Source organism: Dama dama, chromosome 14 (genome assembly GCF_033118175.1).
Source record: "Dama dama isolate Ldn47 chromosome 14, ASM3311817v1, whole genome shotgun sequence".
NCBI lineage: Eukaryota > Metazoa > Chordata > Mammalia > Artiodactyla > Cervidae > Dama > Dama dama.
The window spans coordinates 37,164,684-37,191,939 of record NC_083694.1 but is presented as its reverse complement, the minus strand read 5'-3'; the positions used below and the strand labels follow the sequence as shown (position 1 = coordinate 37,191,939).

The window sequence follows — 27,256 nt, the reverse complement described above, 5'->3', positions numbered from 1 at the left end:
TATTTCCAGACATTCTAGTTTAACCTTGATTCTTAAGACTGTAGTTCATAGACTGACTAACAGAAACAAGTCTGTGCTTCCTCCTCTTCTGGGAAATTTTCTGTATTCTATTGGGTATGGTCGTCCTCATTCTCAGACTTTCCCAACCTAGGAACTACACCCATGCAGGATACTCCAACAGGGCTTCCTTAGAGGAGACAAAGTCATTCTGACAAACTCTGTTTCATGTCTACTCTTTGGAGTTACATGATTCTTGAACATTTTTAGGAAGATGGGCAGCTTCAGTGTTAATATTGCATGGCCCAGGAGCCAACAGGCCCCTGACTGGCCTCACATTAACTTTGATAGTCAGGGGCCAGGGAAAAGACGAGTGACCCTGAGGAGGGTAGAAGACAGTAAAGGCCTGTGGGATTTCCCAAGGTTAAACTAGGGACTGGAGACGACAATGGCTTTGGGTTACATACTTGATTTTTTTCACAGATTCTCCTAAATATAGCATTTCTCTCCAATCCTGGCAGTAAGGCAACAACTATGCTGATTGATTGGTTTTTAAGTTCCCTGTTGGGGTGAAAGAAGATAAAAGAGTAGGAGTAAGTCTGACTCATGTTTGTGGATTTTTATTATAACAAGAGTCATTTATTTTTAAAACAGAAAAATCAGGCTTTAGCCTTGAAACAAACAAATCTAGCCAAGATTATCCATGTTAAAAAATTAATCCGAACAGTACGTGACTTTGAATCGGGAATAACATTATGACTAGATTTTTACTGTGAAGAAATTATCCTGGTTGATTTATGACAGGTTTGTGGATGAAGCTTAGGAACACGCAGTAGATAAAACAATAACTGACAAGTCCAAATTATTACCTCCAAGGATTCAGTTAGGTAAGGAAGAGATTGCACCAAGGAAGATGGTAGACTCAACCATTTAACCCCCATGGTACAAAGAGAAGCATGTTTAAGATAATTTCTTATAAACATTATCACCAGTAGAAAAAATCAGGCAATATCCATACAGATCTATTTGTGAGTTTAAATTGAAATCGCTGCTTTGGGTAGGTTGTGTGGAGAAGTGGTCAAGGGTTAGACTTCCCTATCTAGGACAACCTGCCCTCAGGGCCATTACAGGATATAGCTGCAGGAGTAAAATGTGAAGGAAGCTCACCAGCTGGCTAATTGTTCAGCAAAGCTGCTGATGGGACACCACGAGTGGGCTCAGGCCACCTTGGGTCAAGGCTTGGACCTCAGATTCTGGGAAATGATTTCATAGTAACCAAAACAAATAAGCTAACAAGCATTCATATAGAAAAATGAGAGTTCAAAGGGAACTTGAGTTCTTGTGCCAACTGGTCAACCCATCCTCTTCTTATCAAGATACTATTTGAGAAATCAAGTTAAGGTTGTTAAACAGATGATGTGAGGAAAGAGAGGTCAAAGATGTTCAAATAGAGGTAAAAGATGTTCAAAAAGTTAATATCTCCAAACTTTGCAAACCTGCTGTTGCTGTCTCTCTAATCTCTCCCAAGGGACCAGATTTCTCAGGTAGATGAGTGAAAGCGTCTTAGCATTCCTTTTCCTGGAAGACTGAAGATGCAAGGGTACATACACCCTGCACCTTACTAGTTCTCAAAGCATGGTCTAGGGACCCTTGGAGTCTCTGGAATCCTCTTTTGGGATTTTTGTGAGGTCAAAATTATTTTCATAATGACACTGAGATGTTATTTGCCTTTCTTTTCTTGTCTCAGTGGTACAGTGGAGTTTTCCAGGGGCTGCATGACATGTGACAATATTATTACTCTGACAGAAACTGGAAGGTGTACTTGTGTACCGTTGTGTTTTAAAATTTCTCCATCTTAACTTATAACACAATAACTGTCAATGAATATAACCCACCCAACATTTAGGAGTGCAAAATGTTCCTAAGATCAAAAATTTTAAGAACCACAATATAGACCATCATTGTCAGTCACCATGCTAGAATGCTAACAAATACCATCATGTTATTCTTTTCAATGAGATTTGGGGAACACCCAAGTATTATAGGTGAAGACTTCTTAAGACTTCTTAAGGAGATTTAGGAAGTATTCTATCTGTCTAAGTAGATAATATTCAGATTACCTCAAAAGCTCTAAATAACTGTGCTGTGGGCATGCACCCTCCTCTAACATATGGGTATGTGTGCCCCAGATCCTTTTACTGGATATGTTAATTTGCAAAGAAAAAAGATAAGGAAACATTTTCATCTGTCCTTTGACAACTATCTGAAATGAGATCATAATTCATGCATACAGCCTTCATTTGAAAGGAAGTGCATTCTATTTTTGGAATTCTTGAACTCTAAATGAACTGAAACCAAGAATCCATAGCCTACCAGGAATATAGGGTAATCAAGCAAGCTTTTCCAGATTGGGGGTTTGTGTGAGTGTCTCTGTGCATGCACGCATGTGCAAGAAATGAGGTCAGTTTGGTCACCAGGCCATCTGTTAAGAGACTTCTGAATTACATTCTTCAAACACAGCACAGAGGTTCATTCCCACAGGTTGGCCCAGTGCCCATTTAGACAGGATCTTGGGATTCCATAAGGCCACTGCCTCCTAAGCAATGGAAGGGATCATTTTTTACATGAGCCTTCCTGAAGCTGGGCATGGAGAATATGTGCCCACAAATATAATATTACAAGCCTAGAATTTTCCTTTGTCTCACACACAGGGACTGTGACAGAGTTGGATATACATCCTCAAATCAAAGTAACCAAACTACAGAATAGAAGCATTTGATTTGAATTTGACTGAACACAGATGAGATGAACATCCGTTACATTCCAGACACTAATGGAGGTTACATGAGGAAGGCAAGACAAATACTTTTTCTGTCCTCAAGAGTAAAAGTGAAAAAAGTGAAAGTGTTAGTCACTCACCTATGTCCAACTCTTTGTGATCCCATGGGACTGAGCCTACGAGGCTCCTCTGTCCATGGAATTTCTCCAGGCAAGAATACTGGAGTGGGTAGCCATTCCTTTCTCCAGGGGATCTTCCCAACCCAGGGATCGAACACTGGTCTCCCACATTGCAGGCACATTCTTTACCACCTGAGCCACCAGGGAAGCCCTGGGTAGCCATGAGCCTAATGTGACATGAACACACAACTTTCACCTACCATTTACCAGTTACTGCAATCCAGTAACCTCTGTCATCTATCAGAGTTAACTGACTGAAATAAGGACAGAAGGGTGACCACCATTTCTCTCTTTTATTCTTACCATGCTGACCTCCTGGAACCATCTCCGGCCCTCTGTCCTGAAAGAAGAAATGATTTTCACAGAAAATTCATGTCTTAGACACAGAAAACTGTTGTCTATTATAGAGACTCTTTAGCAAAATAAAATGAATGACACTCAAAATGTTCCCTTTTAATCATCACAGGTTTATAATCATGTCTATTAAACTATTTTATCTTTAGGAGAAATGAGAAGATAATGGTAAGAACTAGAATTTTAACAATGGTTAGGAAGGCAAAATTGAGTCACCTTTTTCATACTAAGAGGAAGTGATGTGAAGGCACTAGTGTCAGAAACTCACTTGGTGAGGTGGCTTTCTCTCTCAGCATCTGGAAGGTGATGAGTTCCCACCACTCACTGACTCACTGCTTTGCCCACTGGTTCTTTTCTGGGCAAGGAAGAGAGTTGTGTCTCTTTCAGGGTTTCGTAGGCATCTGACAGCAGTCCGTGGAAGACAGCTGTCCTGGGGCCCAGAATGGGCAGTCTGTAGTGAACATTCTCTGGAGAACAGAGCAAGAAGGAAGGAAAAGGGCTCCTTAGATTCTATTTTTAAAATACACTCAAAATAACCAGTGTCACCAAGGAGTTCTCAACCTTATAAAATAGATTCAAGATTCACATGAAAATCCTCTCTAACAGAACCATCTTACCCTACCACACTTAAGCTTTTACATATCTTGGTGAAAGAGGTCAGAAAAGAGTGTTTAGAAACGAAACTCAAATATTCAGAGAGACTGCCAATTAAATTATAAATGAAGAGAAAGTGCAACTGCAGTTGTAACATGAGTTAAAGGGAAAAGAGGATACAATCCTCAGAAGACTTTTCAGGGACACATGTGTGGTTCTGCTCTTCAAATAAACAAACGTGATCTTACGAAAGCCTACAGTAGGGGAAATGCACTTGTATTTCAAAAGGAACCTTCATTTTATTAAATAACTTATTTTAGGGCTCCTTAAAATGCTTACCATCCTGACCTCTTCTTTGGTTATCAGTTTATTTACAGATAGTTGGTTTCTTCAAAATTTTTGTGAACACTCATTGTGAAGGAGAGTACATCAGTGCCTAAAATAGCATATTCTCACTGGAAGTCACTGAATGACTAAGGGAACTGGTGTCCTGCATTCCCTGGAAAAGCTCCTTGATCCAGGTGAATGACAGCTAAGAGATGTCAGAAGATCACAAACCAGTTCAGTGTCATGACTGTAATGAAGAGGAAGCCGAGGTATAGGGTCATGATAAACTAAGAATCAGAAGCCAGATCTCCTTAATCCTAACCCTTGGTGTCACATCTTAGCCCTGGTGGAGTGGTAGACCAGCCCAGGTGGTAGACTTAAGTCAGGTGGTTAGCAGCTGTACCAGTGTTTATGGACAAGAGCTTGTGAGTCTTATGGAACTCTGGACTCAAGGCCAAAGTCAAGATGAAGAAATCCCATCACTTAATAGAGATAGGCTCTTTTCATTTACTTAGTTCTCACTAGTAATTATTGAGGACCTATGAAATTTAGCTGAATCCAGAAAAATACTAGGAATTACTGTCATGATCAACAAAATGAGTTGGGCAGTCATTGGCAGTGATGTTTTCTGGGATGACTCAGCCATTTGGTATTTGCAGCATGTCCACAGGGACACGTCTAAGCTGTATAAACCAGTGGGGCTGGGGCAGCGTCAGCAGCTTTTCTGGGCCGATCAAAAGTGAAGCCTGCTGGTACTAAGTGTCTGGCTCTCAGGGGTGGGAGTGGGCAAAATGCTTCTCTGGTTTTAAAGGTGGAAACATAGAGACCCAGAGAGTTTCAACAAGATAGCTAAACCTGTCTAGCAAGCAGGATCTAAACCCAGGTCTCTCTGCTCCTAGGCACCTTTTTTTTTAACCTCAGAAAGCATACACAAGAGCAAAGCTCAGCTCAGAAGGGTTGCAACTGGAATCAACTATCAATCTACCAAGTCTCAGCTCTAAAAGCACTCTCTGAAGTCCTACCTCCAAGACTGTGGTTCTTGGATGAATACAATGGGCAAGAACCACATCTATTGAGAACTTAATGTGATCTACGTTCATTGAGTCTAGCTCTTATATTGGTAGTTGAAAATATATCCCCAGGGTTAATAAATTCATGAGAAGTATCTTATCACATTGTGCTGTAAAATCAGAAAATAAATATTTTTGCTTAGGGAAGGGCATGTAAGTATATGTGAGTGTGTGCGCACATGTAGGTTTCATCCTTTGTGAGGCAGACCTGAAAAAAATCCAGGCTTAAGGGAAATTCAAAATGAATGTGCGGCTGGTAAGACAGAACCCTGAAACCAGCCTCGCATGCATTCATTCACCTAGCACTCACGAGGTTTCAAGAGAATGAGGTGGTTGCAGGCAGATGGGGGAACTTTCATGAAGGATGCACTTAACTCTTGGCTCTTCAGTCCACTTTGGCTAAATGACAGGCAGGAGAGAGGCCAATATTTCTGTATATGTAAGAAGGGATTGGAGATCCACTAGAGTGGAAATCTCCTAACCTCAGCTGTCCCCTTAGTCTCCAGTCCTCCCTTTTGACACTCCTTCAAGATACCCCTTCTGTCCTCAAATTTCCTTTCTGATGTCTTCTCAGTTCAATTCTGGCTCTAACTCCCCTGCAACCTCCCAGGACAGAGCTTAGACTTTCCCATCAGTATGAGGTAAAGAAAGTGATCTTGATTTTCCTTACTGTGTGTATCAAAAGAAAAACTGAAAGTGGCTTCAGGTAATCTGGGAGCAGATGAAAATACAGACATAAAGTGACAGCCTCTGCTGCATCAAACCCTTAAATTACATCACTCCAAAGAATGACCCACCCCCCTTCATCAGCTCTGTATTGGTTTCTCTGAAAGATAAGACTTATGTCAATGCTGAAGCCAGAGATAGAGTTGCTATCCTATTATTCTATTACCAGTGAGTGAATGTAAGAATAGCACTGGGCAGCTGCCAGGAGAAGACAGGTGTTCCAAGGAGCCTGTGGGAGGGAGGGCTCGGGGTTGGTAAGGCCATTGCAGAGGTGTGGGGACATACAGCCTTTCTCCCCTTAATTGGGGCTGTTAGGACTGCCTGAGAAGGGAATTATCTATAGACATTCTTCAGCAAGTGGATTAGGGGGCTCTTTAAATTGGGCGGAGCCACGTGGCATGGAGACAGGACCTGGGAAGGAACACACCAGGGACAAGGCCAAGTGAGGGCTGAAGAGGGGACGGGGAGGGCTGGAGGGAAGGGAGGGCTGTGCCCCACTGAAGCAGGTCAACAAGCAGCACGTGAAAGAGAAGGGATGGAGAACGGGAATTCGTTCAAAAAATTCAGAGATTATCTTAGGCAGTAAACTTCTCATTTTGTTACCATGAGGGTGGTATGTTTCCCCCTGCAAGTACCCCAAAAGAAGGCAAACCTGTTAGGATGTCATCACGAGAACGTTTGGGTACAGTCTGGGCTTTTGGCAGATGGAGACTCATCATTCTGATAGGAAGAAGCAAGAATACACATTAGTGATTTGGCTAGGGCTTGGCAGAAAGGAATCTGTCTTTATAAATTTTAAAATACAGATGGGCTCTCAAACCCAGCACCTGCTAACTTGGTGTTCAGACCACCTGGCTACAGTGTGAGATGACTGGTCAAAGACCACTACTTCAGAAGCTCTTTTTACTTAAGGCTATTTTCATGGATTTTGATAAAAGCTGCATTTTAAAAAGTATTTTATTTCACTGTCAGAACATGTACAGTCTGAAAACAGAAGGGATTAAGGAAAGAATCCTCCAGTTCTTAAGAATAAACATAACAACACTTCCAATCTACCTTTCAAGTGCAAAATTGAGCATATTTTATTACAATCTTCCAATCTTGGAGAAAATGTCTTGACCACTGCCTATTTTTTCCTGGAAGCTAAGATTGGAAGTGACTCTCAACCAAAAGGTGCTCAATTGCTCAGTCGTGTCCAACTCTTTGCAACCCCATGGACGGTAGACACCAGGCTCCTCTGTCCATGGAATTTTCCATGCAGAATACTGGAGTGGGTTCCCATTTCCTTCTGCAGGGGATCTTCCTGACCCACGGATCAAACCCACATCTCTGGCATCTCCTGCACTGGCAGGCAGATTCTTTACCCACTGACCCATCAGGGAAGCCCCAAACTATTTCTACATTATTTTAAGTTGTTTTACTTTTAAAGATTGACCAATCTGTAAACTTGGATGGGCAAACTACACCTCTACATTCATTTCCTGGTATCTATTTCAACAAAGATTTTTCAAGATTATTTTAACTTTGCTACTAAAAATACGGCCAATCCAGCCAGTTAATTTTATTAAATCGCCATTGGAGGATTCACTGGGACTAAGAAAAAGAAAAATACCTTTAATTGCCCATTTTTGGCAAACAAGAAGGTGGTGTTTGTAAGACAATAGTTTAAGAACTGTCTACACTATAATACAACAAATATATATCTATCTCCTTATACTTATTTCTCCTGTCTTTTCCTTTCTCCCTTCTCTCTTTCCTTCATTCCTTCCAATCAACAAACATCATTTAATTCCCACAATGACTATAATTGAAGTCTCTTAAAAGTATTTCAATAAAGGCAATTCCATCAGCCTATATGTGTAGTGATACTTAGAGACTGTGAGGAGAGAAATTATAAGCTAAAAACAGAACCAGGATCTTACTTTATAGTCACACAAGCTCAATCTCAAACAGAGTAGGGTGTTTTCCTTCATTTTACTAAAAACTAAAAATGACCAATCTAATACTACTGGGATTGACATGATTTTAGAATTGGTTTAGTCTTCACTCTAAGCTTTAAAGGAAGAAGACCTTGTTTTTTTTTTTTTTTTTTAATTAAATGACTCAGGATTTGAGACTTTCTTTAAAGTACCAAATATACAAGATAAATAAATTGGGTCAAAACTTTTCAAAAATCTCTTTCATAGAAGAATGAACTTTAGCTCAGAAATTCCTGAGTTTTTCAATTTTCCATTTAAAATCTGTAAAGAATATTTATGAGAGTTACATTTATTGTGATCTAAGAGCACTTATTAAGTATAGAGTTGGTGCAATGTCAGTGCTGGAGCCTGTCACATTCAAATGCCCATTTCCTCCACCACCATGTCTACTTGGGCCAGTACATGGTTTTGATGCATCTGAATCCACATCTTAGTTTGTACAAATGGCCCTGAACTCATACAGAGAAATATAACATCTACTACTGTCCATCCTAGGTTACAAAAGGGCCTATTTATTTTCCCACATCATTGCTCTCTGTAGAGGAAACAAGTTAATGATTGTCATTAGATCACATATAACTTCTTGGATATGTAAGGGTCACTGTAGGCTTACATTTCAACCATCTACTGCAAGGCAAATCCACTTATCTTGGTGCCTTATCCAGGGTGACTCCATGTTTTGAGTTTTTTTTTTTTTAATGAAAACTGAATTCTTCTTCCCTGTCTGGTAGTAATATGCAGAAAAAATCCCGAAATCCAACTAATCAAACTTTGACGGGACTTTATTTCTGATATATTTGATCTTGGTAAGAAAGCAGCAAATGACAACAAAAGGAACGGATAACAGTAATTTTAGTCACTGCAACATATCAGAGGCTGTCCCAGTCCCAAGAGAAATGATGTATAATCTTTCATATCTTATGAATTAGATATGTCATCTACATGGAAAATTTGTGTTTAGTTCTAAGTTATTAAACAAATCTATTCTATGCCTTGTACAGGTCCTATGAAGGTAGAAAGGAAGATTACAGTTGGTACAGTAGTTTTATTAGTTGTTTAGGGAATAAGGTAAAAACAACTATTTTTTGGTTTAACTGTGTATTAATAGTTTAACCAGAAAATGAAACCACTCAAGAAACTCATTGCTTATGCATTCCTAAACATTTTACTTATTATATTTCTCAACCCACTATCCTATGTCCCCAAATGAATATAACCAGATATAAATCTGTGTCCTGATTTAAATCTTTAACTTACCTATGATTCATAATATTTGCAAAGGATAGTTTCAGATCATCTGGGATTATCAGAGTTTTTGGTTGCACCTATGGAAGAAAGTCTCATGTAGAACAATTCCCAAAACTGCACTCTAAGTTACAGAAATAACATACCATCTTAGCAAACTCAAGTTGCATTTAATATGAGTCATTCATATATCATTTTCTCCTTTCTCTTATTGAATTTATTCCTATTTTCATTTTTTGCTGCTATTATAAGTGGAATAGTTCTCTTTATTTCATTTTTGGATTGTTCATTGCTAATACCTAGAAATAAAATTAGTTTTTGTACACAGATCTTGTGTCCTATAACTTTGCTGTACTCATTTATTAGCTCTAGTAAATGTTTTGTGGATCCCTTAGGGTTTTCTAGATATAAAATCACATCATTTGAAATATGGTTTTATGTTTTCATAATTTTAATTTCTTTTATTCTAATTTCAGTTTCTTTTTCTTGCCTTAATTTTCCTGACTAGAATGAACACTCAATGGTGAACAGAAAAGGCAAGAGTACATATCCAGGTCTGCCCCTGATCTCAGGGGAAAATACCCAGTCCTTCCTCACTAAGTCTGATGTTAGCTGTGGGTTTTGGTAGACACCCTACATCAAGTTGAGGAAGTGCCTTGCCTTTTTTGGCCCTTCCCCATGGCATGCATGATCTCAGTTCCTGACCAGGGATTGGACCCACGTCTCCTAGGAGTCTTTTTATACCTTCCCAGCATCTCCACTCTACCCCACCCCCGTCCCCGCCGAGAAGGAAGTGGAGCTGCTACTATACACAGTGAGCTAAGAGTATTTCGCACTTGTTTTCTAACCTCTTTTCATTTCCCCTAGGCTCTGCGAACCCCAGTTCTGGCAGCAATAGGGAAGGGCCCTTGGGCACTTTTGCATCTGAGGCCCTTCCTTTGCGCATTCCGATAAAACCATGCTGTGTGCTTCCACTCAGGGCTGGTCTGGGCAAAAGTGAAGGTCAGAAAAGAGGTCTTGAGAGAGAGAACAGCTGCTGAGGTCCCCAGGGAGCCAACTGGCCAAGGCCCGCTTAGGCCTGGGGTCAGGGCCTTCTAAACATAGACACAAGTGATTCCACAAATAAGACCAGGAGAAATTCCAATCCCAATTTCCCAGCCCCCAGCCAATACTGATATTGAACACTGTGATCCTAATTATGCAGAATGTGAATGGAGGTTGTAACATCCAGGTACATCTTTGTTGGTAGTTTCAGTGACACTTCCAAATCCCATACAACAAACTCACAAAACCCAGAGAAACACTTGCTTGGTGGAAGCATTTTCACTGTGAACTCATCAAAGGGGCCTCTCTCATGCCTCTTGTTTCTCTTCTACTCCTTGCCCCTTTCCTGTTTCTGCACAACTAGCCTCACCATCCTCCCTGAGTCAAAGGAGGATCAGAATTGAAGAGATGCTTCCCAAACCTAACCATTCAACTAAATTAACCTTCAATCCAAGCCTGATGCTTTCTCTGAAGGCCCCTAACCCTGATTCCTACACTGACCCAAGTCTTAATTTCAACACGTACAGCCTCCCTCCTGAAACACACCTCTTTCTTTAGCAACTCAGGTATCAGAGCTTTGTTCTTGAGGTGCCCACATTCCCTTGATAGCCTTTCCTTTCCTAAAACTCCCCCCACCCACCATTCCCCACCACCAGTAACAAACAACCACCTGTAGCCAGGAAGTACCAGAGATTCTCTCCCCAGCTCCACCACCACTGAGGCCATGACTGAATGTATGACAAAGCCCAGGATGAAGCTGCTTGTTTCATGGCTGTGATGCTGGAGTGTTGTGTTGGAGACATGTTAAGGCAGAAAAGAGGCTCCATAACCTCCGGCACCTCTGTAGGGCAGTCACCTGAGTCCAAGCAAAGCAGCTCAACTCCTCTCTTCCCCTCTGGTTCAAGCCTGTGGTCTGTTGCAAATGGGGAGGTTTACCATGTAAGGTGATGCTGCTCCCAGGATAGCAGCTGCCCATCTGTGGCCCTTCCTGCCAGGCTCTGTCCTGGTCTCTCTGCTGGGCTTTGGTGCGGAAGGCGTAATGCTGTGCCCTGGGGACACCCATGCCCACACCTGCCATCCCCTCACCTACCATCTTCACATCTCGACACGTGGGGCATAGCTGCTTGTTTCTGATCAGTGTGGGGTCGTTCTGGTTCTGGTTCCACCCAGCCTGCAGGGAGAGACAGAGACAGAGGTGAGGAACCTGGGTGGCAAAGAAGTGGGGAACGGGTGGGGGGTGGGAGGAGTAACAGTTACTTCTGCCACAAAAGAGAGATGAACACTCTGGTCCCAGCTGTGCCCAGGATGGATGTTAGACTCAGACAGGGTTTAGACTGAAGGGGGTGAGCCACAGACTAAACAGTGGCCTTGGGCGTGGGCATACAGCGGCACAGGCGTAAGACAGTGGCAGGGGTTGGGGTGGGGCAGGGTGGGCCTGGGGGCTGAAATCCAGTGAGGTCCCTCTTTTCAGTGTGAGGGGCTTTTCTCTCTCATAGGTGACACTTTCTATATTTCATACACAAGTCCCACCATCTTGACTAGTTGAGGACCTCTGATGGCCTGAGAAGACTTCTCTGCTGCAAATCTGCTTTCTCTAGTCCCTCTGAAATCCTATCCTCTCTTGTCAGGCCTTCACTCTGGGGCGATGTCAGCTTTCAAGCGTACACTGCCTGCTACCACGTGGCCCTTCTGCACCACCCAAGAGCCGCGATCAAGACCTGGGCAGAACCGGTGTGTGGGTCCTGAGCCCCGTCCCTCCCCAGAGGAGAGAGGCAAAGAAACCACCAGCAGAGAGAGAGTTGGGGCCACCCGTCTGCTCACTGTAAACACTGCTTTCTTTCGGACTCCACTTCTGCCGAAAGGGGAAAGGGTGGGCTTCGGTGCATTTCCACCTGAAACGCAGGCTTCTCATTTGCATAGCCGGTGAAAGCTTGGTTAGGGAACAGATGGCAACTTGAGGTTAGCATCCCGTGTAGGGATTCTCTCTTACCCTTTCCTGTTCACACTGACACCAGAGTCCTGAGATAGAGTCTTAGGAAGCGTAGATACAGGGGAGAGGAGGGGCACAGAGACAAGCAGACAGTTACCGCAAACTGAAGGCTTTTCTTTCATTTGATTGACCTGGTGATCTGTCACCGCAGGTGACACGTTCCTGCTGTCCAGACAGGTGTGCAGAACAGGAAGATGGGGATATACCTGTGTGGCAGGGGTGTGCCTGCGGCGTGCCCCTAAGGTGACCTTTACCGGACTGTTCCATGAGATACGCTTGGGTGAGGCATTACGAGGGGTCTGAGGACTGTAAAGTATGCACCATGTTGGATTCTTCTGACAAATATTTAAAATACATTTCATGTTTATAGTCCATTTTCAAACAGTCAGTATTCCCACACTGTGGGTTGGCATGTGAAAGCATGACTGGAAATGACTTAATCCATTCATTCAGCCACAAACCTTCATTGTGACGCCACCGCGTGGAGGGCGCTGAGATGGGGTCACAAAGATGAATAAGAGGTTTCTGGCCTAAAGGAAGACCAGGGAAGAATACAGACTCATGTATTCGTCCATTCATTAATGCTGGAGTGGGTTGCCATTCCCTCCTCCAGGGGATCTTCCTGACCCAGGGATTGAACCCGGGTTTTCTGTATTACAGGCAGATTCTTTACCACCTGAGCCACCAGGGAACCCCAGGTACTGAGGATGTGGAGATAAAGAAGAAACCATTTCTGACCACAACCTGCTCAGCACCCAGTGTTTGGGTACCAAGACGCGTGCCAGTGTTGAAGGCAGAAAGACGCTGAGGCCACGGGAGCAAAAAGGAGGCCTGAGCTCCCCTGGTGGGGGTGGGGCGTCACGAGAAAGCTCTGAGGCGGGTTGAAAGGACAGGCAGGTGGGTGCTGGAGGTGGTGAGCAAGGAGAGCGGGCGGTGCTCCAACCTAGGAACACTGCGCAGTGACTTGGAAGAAAGACCTGGCAAATCCACTTCAGGTAAGTGAGGACAGCCTGGAATGGCCAGTTGTGTGTGGGAGGAGGGAGGGGTGAGAAGAGGCTGGAGAGGACCCCCCGCAAACCCTCACCCCAACCCTGGGCTGACTCCTCTGCTCTTCTGTGCCCATTCAAGCTTCTACCTTCTCTTCCCAGATATCCTGGGCATGGGACCTCCTGGGGCCCAGGCTTCTCCCCCTGTCCGTCATGTCTTTTGAGTTCTGAGACTAAGACACCTCTCTGAAACTGCGATTCAAGGCTGGATGTGCTAGGCATCACTGAAGAAGCAAGGGTACTTCTGGGCCTTCAGCAAAGAGAGGGACTGTGTCCCCTTGAAGGACTCAGCAGGGGCTTCTGAAAGTGGCATCTGTGCTTGGTCTGAAAGGACGAGGAAGATGTGGATGGGCGGAGGTGGGGTGGGAGGGTCCTCAGCAGGTTTGTTTTCAGTAGAGTTAGAAGCAGGTGCTTGTGTTTCCTGCAGTTGATTCTGCCCCTCTTGTAGACTTCTGGTGTCTGCAGAAGAAAACACTAGAGCCCGCCGGGATTGGAGTCACAGGACTCATTCGAATCAAGCAACAAGCATACCAGGTGCCCGGCAAGAGCTTGCTAATTTAACATCTGGACCTGTGACCTGAGTCCCACACTGTGAGGACTGTCATGCTTGGGAATTTGAGGGAAAAACATGTCATATATATTGTTTGATGTGGCTTTGGCAACTCCTTATCCTGTACAATCTAGCTTAGACCTTTCTTTCTCAGAAAGTCTTTCTCCTGACTCCCTTACCTGGGTGTCTGCCTCTCAGATTGCATCAGGGATTTCGTATAACTCTTGTTGCAATTTGTGCTGTTATTCTGTTTTCTTTTTAGCATGTTTGTTTCCTCCTAAGAGCAAGAATGTATCTCACACATCTTTGGATATATAAGAGGCTGATTTTCAATCTTCTCACCACAGAGAACTCTTTTTATTATTTCCTTCTCATTGACTCCCAAGTTTTGACAGCTTGTGATCACTAGGGCAACTATCCTGCATCTCCTAAGTCCTCCTCCTGTTTCATGTCGATCAAACACATACGGTGACAAATACAAGTTTCAAATGGAAGTACTAATAATCACCACTGACCCAAAGTAGTACTGGAATCTAGAACCTACTGTCTCGCACACAGTAGGCATTCAACACATGTTGGTTGAATGAATGAGTCAGTGTAAGCATTTTAAACTATCAGGTATATAGACATGACTAGCATACATGTATGTCCATAAATCTCTAGAACACAAGACAGATGTGTGCAAAGATCATTATTGTAATAGCACTTTCTTCAGGGGAACATTACAGGACGTTTGTGTGCAACCAATTCATGGACACAAGGTTCTTAGAAAAGCCAAGGCTGGAAGGCAAATTGCTCGGTTCCAGACCTGGCGCTGAAAGGCTTGACTGGGCGATCCCTGAAACGCTCTGGGCCTCCCAGTCCCCTGCTGCTGCTGCCGCTGCTGGTCTCTATGGCCAAAAGGCCAGAGGCCAACTCTCATCCTGCCCACGCTTTCTAGGGACAGAAAGAACCAGTTTTTGATGTGTGGCTTCAGTCACTCTGCCAGGAAAGTGGCGGTATTCCCACCTGAGACTCACTGTCAGCCAATCCTTGCCCCCAGAAGAGCCACTGCATCCCTCCTCACCTGGAGAGGCAGGCGAGGGCCTGGAGGTGGGGGGCTGGGGGGTAGAGGGGTGTATGTGCAGTGTGGGAGGCGGCCGTGATGAGCAATCCTGCCTGGCCGGTCTATAAAGACACCAATGCAGACTCTTTGGGATTCTGTGTTCTTCTGTGCAGAGTCACAGCCATCAGGGAAAGAGGCTCTGAAACGTCCATGGGGCTCTCATTTCCCGAGCAGCTGTCCTCAGGACAGCAGCCGGCAGGGTGACAGGAGAGCCCGGCCAAGGTTATGTAGAGCTCAGCCAACCCCCAGGGCCAAAGCCTGCGCCCCACATCTCACACCTGGGAACAGCCTCTTATCTGAGCTTACTGTCTGCTGAGGCCCCTGGACTCTGGCTTGTGGCCAAAGTGCTGGGCCTCCTTGAATCTTAGACGGAAAAAAAAAAGAGAATTTTTTTTCTCCCTCTCCTTCCCTCTTCTTCTCTCGGTCTCTCGCTCTTTCAGACACACACCTGTCCACCTAACAAAAACTGAAAAATGTAAGCACCAGATGGCGATTTTAAAAATATCCATCACAAACATGATTCGAGGGGCACTGACAGGCCTGACTCCTATCTTCTCGCCCCACACCTGTCTTCCTTTCCTCCTGCTCACTCTTGCCTTAACTGAGACACCTCATCAACCACCACCTACTTCCACCCTTTCAGTGGACACAGTGAGGAAACTGTGGCTCAGAGAGGTTAAGAGATTTGTCCAGCAGTCCATACATGTAGTTTCTGCCATCCAGAAAGTTCTTTGAGTAAAGAGTCAAAGAAAGACTACCTTTCCCAGGGGCAGAGAGCACTCTTAGTGTCCATATCAGGACATGATGATTCCTGCAGCCCTTAGAAGCCAAAAAGTAACAGTAGGAGAACTATGTTCAATATTCAAACAAAAAGCCACCATTATAATTATACATTTCCCTGCTCTCGGACAATACCAACCATCTCAAAGAACAAAAGTGAGCATAGTTTAAGAGGTACTCTTACTGCTCACTAGGAAAAATTTCAAACATACACGAAATGATCAACAGCCGTGTAACTATCATCCGGACTTACTAAACTTGGTTTTCATTTCATTATTTAGATCATTATTTAGATCTAGATCATTATTTCAGGTTAGTTCTTTAAAGCTTCGATTTGTGGTTATACGTGTTTGATCAACACAAAGAGGAAAAGGAATGAAGCGTATGTGAAGGGTCATGAATTTGCAAAAACTGAGAGTCGATGACAGAGAAATAAGAGTTCTCAGAAAACGGGAATTGCCTCCTATAGTGTTCCCAGCCACATCTCTGCTGCTGGAAGGTGTTTGTCAATGAGGGCTTTTTGTCACAAGTCTGCCAAAAGCAACATGAATAATGTTCTCCCCTTCCCTCTGACTCGTTAGACTGGAACAACAAAGCCAGTCAAGGAGAGCAGATGGGGATGGGGCAGGAATGGAGGGAGTGGGCGGTACTTTACACTCCATGATGCAGCGCTGGGGGGAGACTCGGTCACAGCCCACCCAGTAAGCAGGCAAAAGGGCTCCTGCCATGGCTCCCTGATCGTCCCCATGTTCACTCTGCTGGGCTGTGAGCTCTGAGTAAGTCACCTCCTGGCCTCAATTATCCAATTACCATGGTCACGTTCTTCTCTCACGGAATCCAGAGGAGTCGAGTGCATGCCTGGCACAGGCAGGTGAAAGCCCGGCCTGGTGAAGAGCTGACCCACAGGTGTTTAAACGGGCACACAGTCAGGCCTCATCTCTCGGTCTTCATTTTCTGTTTTTCTTCTCTGTGAGCTCCATCTCTCCTCCCTTGATTCCTTTTTGGCGTCTGTTGTCCCCGGACCCTTCTGTGTGTCTGGCTTCTGCTCTCTTGCTCTTTGTCTCCCTCTCCCTGTCTTTCTGTCCCTGAGCCTCTGCTTCTTTGTCTCTCTGGTGAGGCACTCAGGCGTCCTGCTCCAGACACACACACACTTGCCCCTGGCCCGGGACTGCTTCTGGGCAGCAAAGGCCACTTGGAATGTGGATGTTCAAAGCGATGCCTTCTGACCCATGATGATGAGGAGGAAGGGAGCCAGGTGGCAGGACCTTTGCACCTGTGCCCTGGGGACAGGATCTCAGGGCTACCACAGCCTCCTGACAGGTCCCTGGTGTGGAGGAAGGAAGGAAGAGAGGGATAGTACATTCCACTCCCATGAGATAGAACACTCCTTTCTCTCTAGAAAGGAGCAGCACACACACATGCAGGCCTCAGGCTCGCCATTAACTCTGGGCGCTGAATTCAGATCTGATATGAGGTATCTGCCGGGTGCCCCAAGAGAATAGGGATCCCAGGGCCCTAAGAAGGGTGGCAGACTATGCCTCCCCCAAATCTGCCTCATTGGCCTAAGCCTTGTTTTGAGCTAAGATGCTCTGTAAAAACAGCACATGCAAGAAAAGTGCTCTAACCTCTTCCTTTTCTTCCCAAAAGGAGATAAAACCGCATATACAAGATGACCAGAAGAAAAGTAACGTTCTTATCTTCAAGGACAAGAAGTGAAGCCAAGAGAATTCTGTACCGACCTTTTCAAAATAATTGTTCTCCTTCAGCCTCCTCACAGTTTAGTTACTCTTGCACAACTGCCTATTTTGAGACCTACTAAAAAAAAACATTCAGATTTTGCTACTTTGGGCCTTCATTTTCTCATGAAGGCTCCTGTTTCACATAAAACTTATAGTAAATAATTTTTTCTCCCGTAAATCTGTCCCTTTAAATCTCTAGTTCAGCCCCAAACCCTAAGACGGCAAAGGTAAAATTTTGCCTCCCATACACCTGTATGGCCTACACAGCCGCGCACGCACGTGCACACGCTCGCTGGTGGAGGGTCAGTCTCTGACAAGGTGAGGGTGTGGGTGAAGTACCTGAGTCTCCTGTCCTGGACTTGTGACCTCCCACGTCTGCTCAGAAACCAGCCTCCCGGCTCAGCCTGCAAGGCAGGCCGCGGGAGCTGTTACTCTTGGCTTCCATCTAGTGGTCACGTAAGAGTATTGCAGCCGTGAAATCCTAAACCTGGCCTCTCACTCCTGATGCTTTCCTCCCCCTCCTTAGAGCCTTAGCGCCTAGGATGGCACGGTGCGCGGAGACCCAGGGCAAACCCGCGAAGAGGAGGCGCTCGGTGGCAGCGGAGAGCCTGTCTCAGGAAGAACTGCAGAGACTGAGTGACTGGAAGGCTTCTTGCTGGCATTGCAGCAACCAAGGGGTCAACGCCGTCTCCGCTCAGGCCCCTCCGTGCCTCTCTTACCTATTTGCCCGTCCAGCCTAAGGCGTTCGGGGGATTCGTGCTTGACTCTCAAGCACAGCCCTGACCCCGCCACTCCCGTGCTTGTAGACCTGGAACGTCCCCTTCGTGCCTGGGCGGGGTCCACCCGCCTCCTTGGGTCCCTCCCACCCGGGCCCGCGCTCCCGCCGGCCGGATTCCTGGATGCTCTGGCGGCAAGCCCGGGCTCCAAGTCTTGGCCACCCCACACCCCCGCCCCAACCCCGGCCCTTCCTCCTCAGGTGGAAATAGTATCTTCCAGATCCAGTGCAGGTGCCACTGCTTCTCGCATCCTTCCCTTGCCCCTCCCCTAGGCCGCAGGTGACCTTTTCCCCCACCTCCTCTCCAGGACTTCGCTCTTTCTGAGTCCGCGGTTGGGTACCTGGCCTGTGCGCCCACTCATTTGTGTGGGTGGCGTCTGACTCACTCATCTCTTTCAACCACATAACGTGAGGGCCCTGGGAGCGTTCATCCCCTGACCGGAGGGCACCTTGCCAAGCGCTTCACATGCCGCCTTTAGCAGCCCTGGGAGTGTGACTTGGGATTTTTCAGGTGGAGACGCGGCTCACATCCCCCGGAGTGCTCTGTGTTTCTCCACCTGGGGCGGGTGCTCGCTGCACCAGCACCCCTCATATGGGAACCTCCCCCCACCCCCAGCACAGTGTCCCGGAGTGTCCCCCAGCAGCCAGTCGTGGCAGGTTTCCGCGAGGTGAAGGAGAGGTGTGGAGTTCTTAATGTGAAATTCCCTGGGTTTAGGGGGTCTTAGGTGGGAGACAGAGGCCTTCATGGGGGTGGGGGGAAGGGGTTAGAGACTCCAGAAAGGTGGACTGGTTCTGGGCACAAGCTGAGAAGCAGTCCCTTGAAGGTCTCAGGGAAGACCCTTCAATATGAAATTTGTGTGTGTGTGTGTGTGTGTGTGTGTGGAGGGGGAGATTCCCTTTTTGATGATTGTAACCTGATGCCTTTATTCTTGGTTCTAGTGCATGGGAGCCTTAAGATACTCAGGACAGGATGGGGCAGGGGTGGGCAGTGTTCACTCACTCCATTTAAGGAATCTCTGCTGAACCCTGAGGATGATCCAGACTCAGGGCTGTGTTAGGGAGATAAGATACACTTTGTATTCATACTCTGTCAGCCTGGAACTATTTATAGCCTCGGGTTTCTTTTTGATTAAAAAATAATTGAGTACCTTAGATAAGACATCTGGAACTTGGAACAAAATTGGCAAATTCATACCCTTCTTGGATGCAACCAGAAAAGTGGCAGAGGAATGAGGATATCTGAGAAGGCAAAACAAGAGCAAGTTAGAACGGAGGTGCCCGTGTGAAGTGTCAGGCCCTTGGGCACTTCAGAGAGAACCTGGGGGACACCCAAGTTGTTGCTCCTCACCCTGAACCTGGAGGGCCCCGGCCATTTTGGGGCTGCCATACGATTTCTCCTCTTTAGTCACTCTGGCTTCTCTGGCCCTTTAAGTTTTTCTTTTTTTCAATCTTAAATTTTTTTTTTTTAATTTATTTTTGGCTGCACTGGATCTTAATTGCGTTTGTGTCAGCCTTCTCTAGTTGTGGCGAGTGGGGGCTACTCCTTGTGGTGCGCAGGCTTCTCGTCGCGGTGGTTTCTCTTGTTTTGGAGCACAGATTCTAGGCATATGCGTTTCAGTAGCTGCAGCACGTGAGCTCAGTAGCTGTGACACATAGACTTTAGGTGACCCTGTGGCACGTGGAATCTCATTGGCAGGCAGATTCTTACCACTGCACCACCAGAGAAGTTCATCCCTTTCTTTGAACTAACCAATGTCAGTTGTAGGTTGTCAGAGACAGTGAAGGGTGTGCAAACAAAGCAAGAAAAAAAAATTGTTCAGAAAAGCAAAGATAATGGGTGAAATGTACCCCAGAGCTCCTTCTTGGCAAGGCCTGCACACAAGCCACTGATATTTAACAAGGGCAGTCCTTTCCTACCTGGCCTGCTTTCTTGGAGCTTCTGTTCCTGTATCCTAAAACGATCCACCCATTTCCTGCCATGGTACATCTCCCTCCAACTATACTCTTCTCTGGAACATTTCTTTGTTCCAGGCAGAAGGTGAGACAGAGATGCTACGGCAATAACAAGAGTTCTCTTCCTAGGGTGACCCACCCTGCTGGCCCCTGTAGGTTGTTTAATTACACTGTAAGGAGCCAAGGTGTGCAGGGGGCCTGGGCCTCGTAAGCAGCCTGTGTGTGCAGCCCTGGGCCTTCCCTGGCCTCCAAGAAATGGAAACTTGCGTGGAATGCTGGTAGTTCTGCCAAGAACACCTCTTCTCTTTTATAAGGAAAGATTTCATTGTCCATTGTTCATTTATAACAAAGTCATGCACATGGTGTTCATGAGGCATTTATTGTTTTATTTCTCCCACCATTTCTCTGGGAGAGTGGGGAAGTGGGTCTGATCCAGCTCCTTTACCACCTCTGTGTTTGACGTGTGAACAACTGGCCTTGAACTTGATACCCAAATGCTGACCAGGAGAGATCAGAGGCCCCTTTAGAACTGCTCAAGAATGTTCAACAAACAGGACCACAGTGTGACGTGAGGGCTTTTGAGATGAATGATGGATGTGGCTTCAGCACATTGGCCTCAAGTCAGGCCGACCTGAGAGAGAGAGCTCCTGGAAGGAAGAGGTCTGTGGGCAGTGACCCTCAGAACTGGGTCTCACCTCCTCCAAGCCTGCAGGTGTGTGTCCAGAACTCGCAGTTAGGGGTGCTCTGAGTACATTTCACTGAAGTTTTCTTTCTCTTTTTCAGACTGTTCTGTGTTGGAACTGCTTGTCCAAAGCTCAGTAATACTTAAAGCACATTTAGAACCTCCCAACCAAGTTCCTAGAAAAGGTTTTTTTCAGAAATAAACAGCTTGGAACTCCGAGCTGTGGCCAGAGAAGGGGTTTCCAATCCTTAGGAACTGTTGAGACTTGGAGAATCCTTTCAAAAGACTTTCCATTCCTATCTTGTCCTTCTGAAAGTCAGGGCACCTCACAGGTGCTGTCCAGTCTTCTTAGAGTTCTTGTGAAGTAGGTAAGCACCATTTCTCTTCAGAGGTGTTGAGAAGTCCTCCCAGAACAGACATGGGCAGAGCTCCATACCATGTCAAATTATTTCTCTTTGCAACTGGCTCAAGCATGCTGGCTGCATGGAAAAACTACTCTTTCTCTCCCCAGCTGGCTGGACCCTGGGACACTCCAGGACCCGTCTGTGAAACTGAACAGCATGTGAGAGTGCCCAGTTGCGTTCTTGGTCTGCCTTTTTCACACCCCCATTCCCTGAGGGTGTGCTCGGTCGCTCAGTCATGTTCCAACTCTTTGCGAGCTCACGGACTGTAGCCCACCAGGCTCCTCTGTCCAAGGGATCTTCCAGGCAAGAACACTGGAGCGGGTTGCCATTGCCTTCTCCGGTGCTCCCTCCCTACCTCCTACCAAAGGCTTGTACAATCAAGGCAAAAGGGAGCTGGGGGTGAGAGAGCCGTGCATAGGGATGCTTTGCTCATGGGTGCAGGGGTAGGTCTAAGAGGTGTGGGGTGGGATGGGATAGCGGGATGTTACCCTAGTCAGATGTCAGACACTACCCATTTCACATGGAAATCCACATTTCTGCTACTGTTGGAAATACAGACGGGGTCACATACCCGCAGGCAGCATTGACCAGGGTAGAGGCTGACTGTTTCTCTCCTGAAGGGAGGTGATCTCCCCTTCATTATAGTTCCCTTCAGCCAGCTCTACTCATGTACGCTGACCACCTGACTACCACTGTCACATGAGTTTGTACCCTGCCCCCAATTAAAAGATGCTAAATTGTCATTACTCATGCTGATCCTTGAACTGCTAACAGCTCTTAATAAGAACTAAGTCATTGGTGTTTTTATTTAGTCAACAAGCCTTTGGGTCTATTCAATCTCAGATTGCCTGCTTTCTATTAGGACATTAGCTAGAGTTTAGATATATTCCAAGTTATGAGAAAAAAAAAACCCCATACAACAAGCACTTTACAGGTGCTTCTGAGAATATACAAAACTGTCTAGCTGCTGACTGAGAATGTGGTTTCTAAGAAGGGCAGCAGATGAAGCAAAGGTGTATGTTATTGAAATGGGGATGTGGAGGGAATATTTCTCATGCAGAGTCATTTATCCATGGGCAGGAGGGTACATGACAGTTACCAAAAGGAGGAAAGGCTCTTTTCAGAGAATATTATCTTTGCAGCAAATGACCTTACATTCCAGGGAGCCAATTTCTCACCTATGATGTACCTATAAACTTAGCTCCTCGCCTGTCCTCTCCCAGTCTTCCCTGGTTTTTCCCATTCACCCTGACATTAACCTCACACTTACCCTTCCTTTTATTTCCCCTTTCAGAGGAGAGTGTAACACCTGGGGATCACACCAGGGGATCAGAAATGGGAGAGGAATGAGTAAACTCAGTTATTTCAAGTGGCAACTCCCTACACATGAAATCCCCCAATTTTAAAAGATAGACACATGTTCCACAGGCATTTGTTTGAAAGGGCAGAACTGGTGAGATTGGAGGAGATTGTCTCAAAGTTAAAATACAGGAAGTTGCTACTCTCTGAAGATAAGAATTTATGATTCTAGACTTTTGATGGTTAAAATTTAAAAAGTTCAAATGAAAGCAGGGAGACAAGGTAAGATGATGAGGAGGATGGAAGTGTTTTGAAAGGCAGTGTCCATGGGCAAAATTTTCTTGTATTGCTAAGTGGTAGTGGAACAGAAGGAAGTTAATTGAGGTCTTATCTCCTCCAGCCAGGCCAATTCTCAGGGCTCACTTTTGTGTTAGAAACCATGGCCCTTTCCGTTTTATTGTTGTTAATTAAAAAAACAATTTGGTGGCACCCCGGGGCATGTGAGATCTCAGTTTCCTAACCAGGGATCCAACATGCACCCCCTTCATTGGAAGGCACTGGATTGCTGGGCAAGTCCTCCTTTCTGGTTTTTAAGCACTTGACTTAGCCTCTTAACCGACCAGCTATGCCCCTCAGATGATTGTCCCTAATCCTTAAGAAATCATCTTCCATGAGACCTTGCTTGAAATCTTTGCTCTCAGTGGTTGGGCTGTTACCTTTTGGGGAGACTGAGCACTAATGGCTTGTTCGTGAAGCTGGCCTCACTAAACCAGGGAATCTTGTCAAACCTTGGAACAGAAACCTAGAGGGAAAAATGGAAAGAGATCATTTTGCAGAATGTATTTCACTTGGCCATTTCCATCATTAGGATGATGAAAGTAAGCTAATAGCAGCTATACATCAGTCAGCACTTCACATTTTTTATGTTTCATATTTGACCCCATTGACTCTCCCATTTTAAGTAGCCAAGAGGAAATAATGTTATTTCCATTTACAGATGAAGAAATCAAAGCTTAGTCAGAGTGATTTGCTGAGTCACACAGTTAGTAAGTGGATTTAGGTTTTCTGACTTTTGTATCGACTACATCTTGTGTCCTACTATCTCCCTCTGCTTTTTCATTACTCCCATCTGTTTATGCATCCTCTCATATTTCCACAACCTCAGCTGAAAGTTAGCAGCCTCCCATTCAAAGTGTCTGGCTGTTTTCAGTCACAGGGCCCTCCACCCTCTCCCTTTCCAGGCGGCAGAGGAAAGAACTGCACTTCTAAGCGATAGACAATTGGATGTTAATCTAAGTTAATCCACTTCCCAAGTGTGTGGCCTTGGACAAATCACAACCTCTCTGAGCCTCAGTTTTGTCTTCCATGAAAGGAGGAGGACATCGTCACTTTACCCCTCAATGCACAAGACAGAAATCTCCGTGAGGGGAGGAATTCTTGTCTCTTCCGTTCACTGCTGTATCACTAGCACCTGAAACAGTGCATGATACCTGTAGATGTTTGTTGAGTATGTGTCCAGTGGATGCACGGATGCATGGGACGTCCCTAGCTGAGGGCTTGACTTCACAATAGGAGCTCAATCAAGTCGCCCTTATAACCTTCTTCCAGCCTGGCTTCTCTCCCTTGCCCTTACGATGCCACATCCCGGGTCTCGCTGTTGAAGATGAGCTTTCCTAGCTCAGGGCATTCCTCCTGGGAGAGGAACTGGAAGTTCCTCTTAAGTGGCCAGGAGGAGGCAGCAGCGACATCGCGGCCTCACCGGCTGAGGAAGGGCGCTCTAGCCGCGGAGGTTGTGGCGGCCCCGGAAGTGCTCAGCCACCGACGCGACCCCGGCGCCCCGGATGGGGAAGGAGGCGGGCAGCCGCCCTTCCCCGGCCGCGCACCCCTAGGAACTCGCGGGCAGGTGGGTTCCGATTGGGAGTCAGTGTTTCCGGGCCTCCTCCGCCATCTCCCGCAGGCCCGATGCGGGTGAAGGGCGGCGGCGGCGGCGGGCGGGGGAGGCCCAGGAGGGGGAGTGGGGCGCCCCCGGGGACACCCTACCCGGCCCTGTCCCCCACCCTTTGGGTGGGCGTTGCCCTTTTCGGCGCCTCGGACCCTACCGTGGTCTCCTTGGAAGAAATAAGGTCGGGCAATAAGAATTTTCTTCTCAGACTTGCTGGATGACCTTGGTATTTCTGACTCTTAGTTTTCTCTTTGTGGAAAGGGGATCATTATCTTCGATCCTCCCGAGTCTCGCCGTTAATGAGTAGGATGATAGCTCTTTAAAGGATGTTAAGCTCAGTTAAGGGATTAAGAATCTTCAGTCTTTGCTTTTGGTTAAACAAACCATAGAGCTCGTGTCTTTCTGTATTGTGAGGTTTACCTTTCTCTTTAGACCAGTAGCTTTGTTCTTTTGTACTTTTTTAAAGTAACAGATGCCTTCGAGGACCCAATAAAAACTTGGATTCTAGTCCTAGAAATTTGCATAAATCACAGCAACAAATATGCATTAACAGGGAGGGTTTTTGAACGGTCTTGAAGACCGTCGATAGATCTCAGGGGTGTGTGAACCCCTGAGTTAAGAACTGGTTTAGAGGTATAGGCTTTGGGGCAGAACTTTGGTTTGAATCTGGCTCCGGTATTTACCACAGTTAGCTTGAACTGAAGTAAACTAAGCACTTTGAATCTCAGCTTTTTTACTAGATACAGTGGGGCTGATACTAACTTGCAAGGTGGTGGAGATTAAATGGAAGAAGCGTCAAAGGTCAGCACATAGTAGGCACTGGATAAGTTACAGCTGAAAAGGAATTACAATGTAAAATCTGAAATGAAATTTAAATATCTATAGTATAAGATGGCCACCATTTATATTTTGTTCAGGCTTCTAACAAACCAAGTTGATTTGATTTTAGCTCAGTCCTGCCCTTGACCTTTCATAGATTCACAGTCTCTCTTTTTGTAGGAACTTGGCTGCACTGTCCTGCCTCAGAGAACAAACTCATCTACTGTAGGCCTAGCCTGGGTTGCTGCCTTTGAAAGCAAGGGAAGGTCAGTACAATATCAACCACAACTCAGCATGGAATTTCCAGAGAAGTCTTACGTCAAAACTTTATAAAAGAACGAGAACCACATGGACTTCTGCAAGGGAGATTGAAGTCACCTGAGTTTGAGCGAAAGGATAATGTGTGCCCAGCCTGTAGCTAACACCAAAGAGGTCAGGTGGCAGAAGGTCTTATATGAGCGACAGCCCTTTCCTGATAACTACGTGGATCGGAGGTTCCTCGAAGAGCTCCGGAAAAACATCTATGCCCGGAAATACCAATATTGGGCTGTGGTGTTTGAGTCCAGTGTGGTGATACAGCAGCTGTGCAGTGTCTGTGTTTTTGTGGTTATCTGGTGGTATATGGATGAGGGTCTTCTGGCCCCTCAGTGGCTTTTTGGGACTGGCCTGGCTTCTTCACTGATTGGCTATGTTTTGTTTGATCTCATTGACGGAGGTGAAGGACGGAAGAAGAGTGGGCGGACCCGGTGGGCTGACTTGAAGAGTGCCCTAGTCTTCATTACTTTCACATATGGCTTTTCGCCAGTGCTGAAGACCCTGACAGAGTCTGTCAGCACTGACACCATCTATGCCATGTCAGTCTTCATGCTGTTAGGTCACCTCATCTTCTTTGACTATGGCGCCAATGCTGCCATTGTATCCAGCACACTGTCCTTGAACATGGCCATCTTTGCTTCTGTCTGCCTTGCCTCCCGCCTGCCCCGATCCCTCCATGCCTTCATCATGGTGACATTTGCCATCCAGATTTTTGCCCTGTGGCCCATGTTACAGAAGAAACTGAAGGCATGTACGCCCCGCAGCTATGTGGGGGTCACACTGCTCTTTGCATTCTCAGCCTTAGGAGGTCTGCTGTCCATCAGTGCTGTGGGAGCCATACTCTTTGCCCTTCTGCTGGTTTCCATCTCATGTCTCTGCCCTTTCTACCTCATTCGCCTGCAGCTTTTTAAAGAAAACATTCATGGGCCTTGGGATGAGGCTGAAATCAAAGAAGATTTGTCCAGGTTCCTCAGCTGAGTTGGGGACCTCCATTCCGTTGCTAAGACAGGCTGATAGACCAGCCTTCCAACTAGTAGAAGATTTGAAGGCAGAGTTCCATTCTGGAAGTGGCACGCTGATGTAGGTGGGAGATCAGAGATCAAACGAAAATGTTAACAAAAGGCTTGGGCGGTGAAGATGATTATCCTTTCTGTTATCTTATGGATGAAAAAGCTTCCTGGGCCCTCGAATTATTGCCTCTCATTCTTCTCTGTAACAAATGAAGTGGTGTGGTTTCTATGTATTAAAAAAATAACAATACATCAAGCTGTCTCATGATTTTTCTGTAAGCAGAAGGCAGACAGTAAGGACATGGAGAGTAAGAATTTGTGTATGTGTGTGCATGTAAAGTCACTTCTCTTCCTTTCTCAGTATACCAAATGCAGGCTCTGTTGTTTATCTACAGCTCAAATGCTAGAACCCTGGGTAATATGTCCAGTTTTGTTGCCAAAGATCACAGAATTGGTCACGTAACCTTGACTAAGTATTTCCACTTAGTTCTTAATGAAGCCTGTATGCCACTAACTACAAGGGGAGTATGATGTATCATAATACACAAGCAAA

At 45.8% G+C, this 27,256-nt stretch overlaps 2 protein-coding genes across 3 annotated transcripts; one reads left to right on the top strand and one right to left on the bottom strand.

Moving 5' to 3' along the window:
- Positions 1-2,978: 2,978 nt before the first annotated feature.
- Positions 2,979-24,260, bottom strand: C14H1orf105 (chromosome 14 C1orf105 homolog). Its single transcript, XM_061159771.1, has 9 exons — positions 24,216-24,260; positions 23,334-23,419; positions 19,428-19,518; positions 11,385-11,465; positions 9,263-9,330; positions 6,679-6,746; positions 3,578-3,776; positions 3,259-3,295; positions 2,979-3,122 (listed from the first exon to the last, which is right to left on the bottom strand). Exons 1-7 carry the CDS (start codon positions 24,258-24,260, stop codon positions 3,631-3,633), a joined length of 585 nt encoding a protein of 194 aa, XP_061015754.1. The 3' UTR covers positions 2,979-3,122; positions 3,259-3,295; positions 3,578-3,630.
- Positions 24,261-24,364: 104 nt separating this feature from the next.
- PIGC (phosphatidylinositol glycan anchor biosynthesis class C) lies at positions 24,365-26,959 on the top strand. Of its 2 annotated transcripts, none has more exons than XM_061160335.1 (2): positions 24,365-24,520; positions 25,559-26,959. In XM_061160335.1, the coding sequence occupies exon 2, from the start codon at positions 25,778-25,780 to the stop codon at positions 26,669-26,671; it is 894 nt and encodes a 297-aa protein (XP_061016318.1). In that variant the 5' UTR covers positions 24,365-24,520; positions 25,559-25,777; the 3' UTR covers positions 26,672-26,959. The 2 variants fall into 2 exon arrangements, with proteins under 2 accessions (XP_061016318.1, XP_061016319.1); XM_061160336.1 differs by lacking the exon at positions 24,365-24,520 and adding an exon at positions 24,528-24,740.
- The last annotated feature ends 297 nt before the right edge of the window (positions 26,960-27,256 follow it).

What these genes read in the sequence shown, in the direction of transcription:
- PIGC (XM_061160335.1), top strand. Translation starts at nt 25,778, where the DNA reads ATGTGTGCCCAGCCTGTAGCTAACACCAAAGAGGTCAGGTGGCAGAAG.
- C14H1orf105 (XM_061159771.1), bottom strand. Translation starts at nt 24,260, where the DNA reads ATGTGGCATCGTAAGGGCAAGGGAGAGAAGCCAGGCTGGAAGAAG. An exon ending in AGAAGCCAGGCTGGAAGAAG is followed by an intron (nt 23,420 to 24,215) that starts GTTATAAGGGCG and finishes TTTTCCCTCTAG; the next exon opens with GTTTCTGTTCCAAGGTTTGA. An exon ending in CGTGTCGAGATGTGAAGATG is followed by an intron (nt 9,331 to 11,384) that starts GTAGGTGAGGGG and finishes TTTCTTCCATAG; the next exon opens with GTGCAACCAAAAACTCTGAT.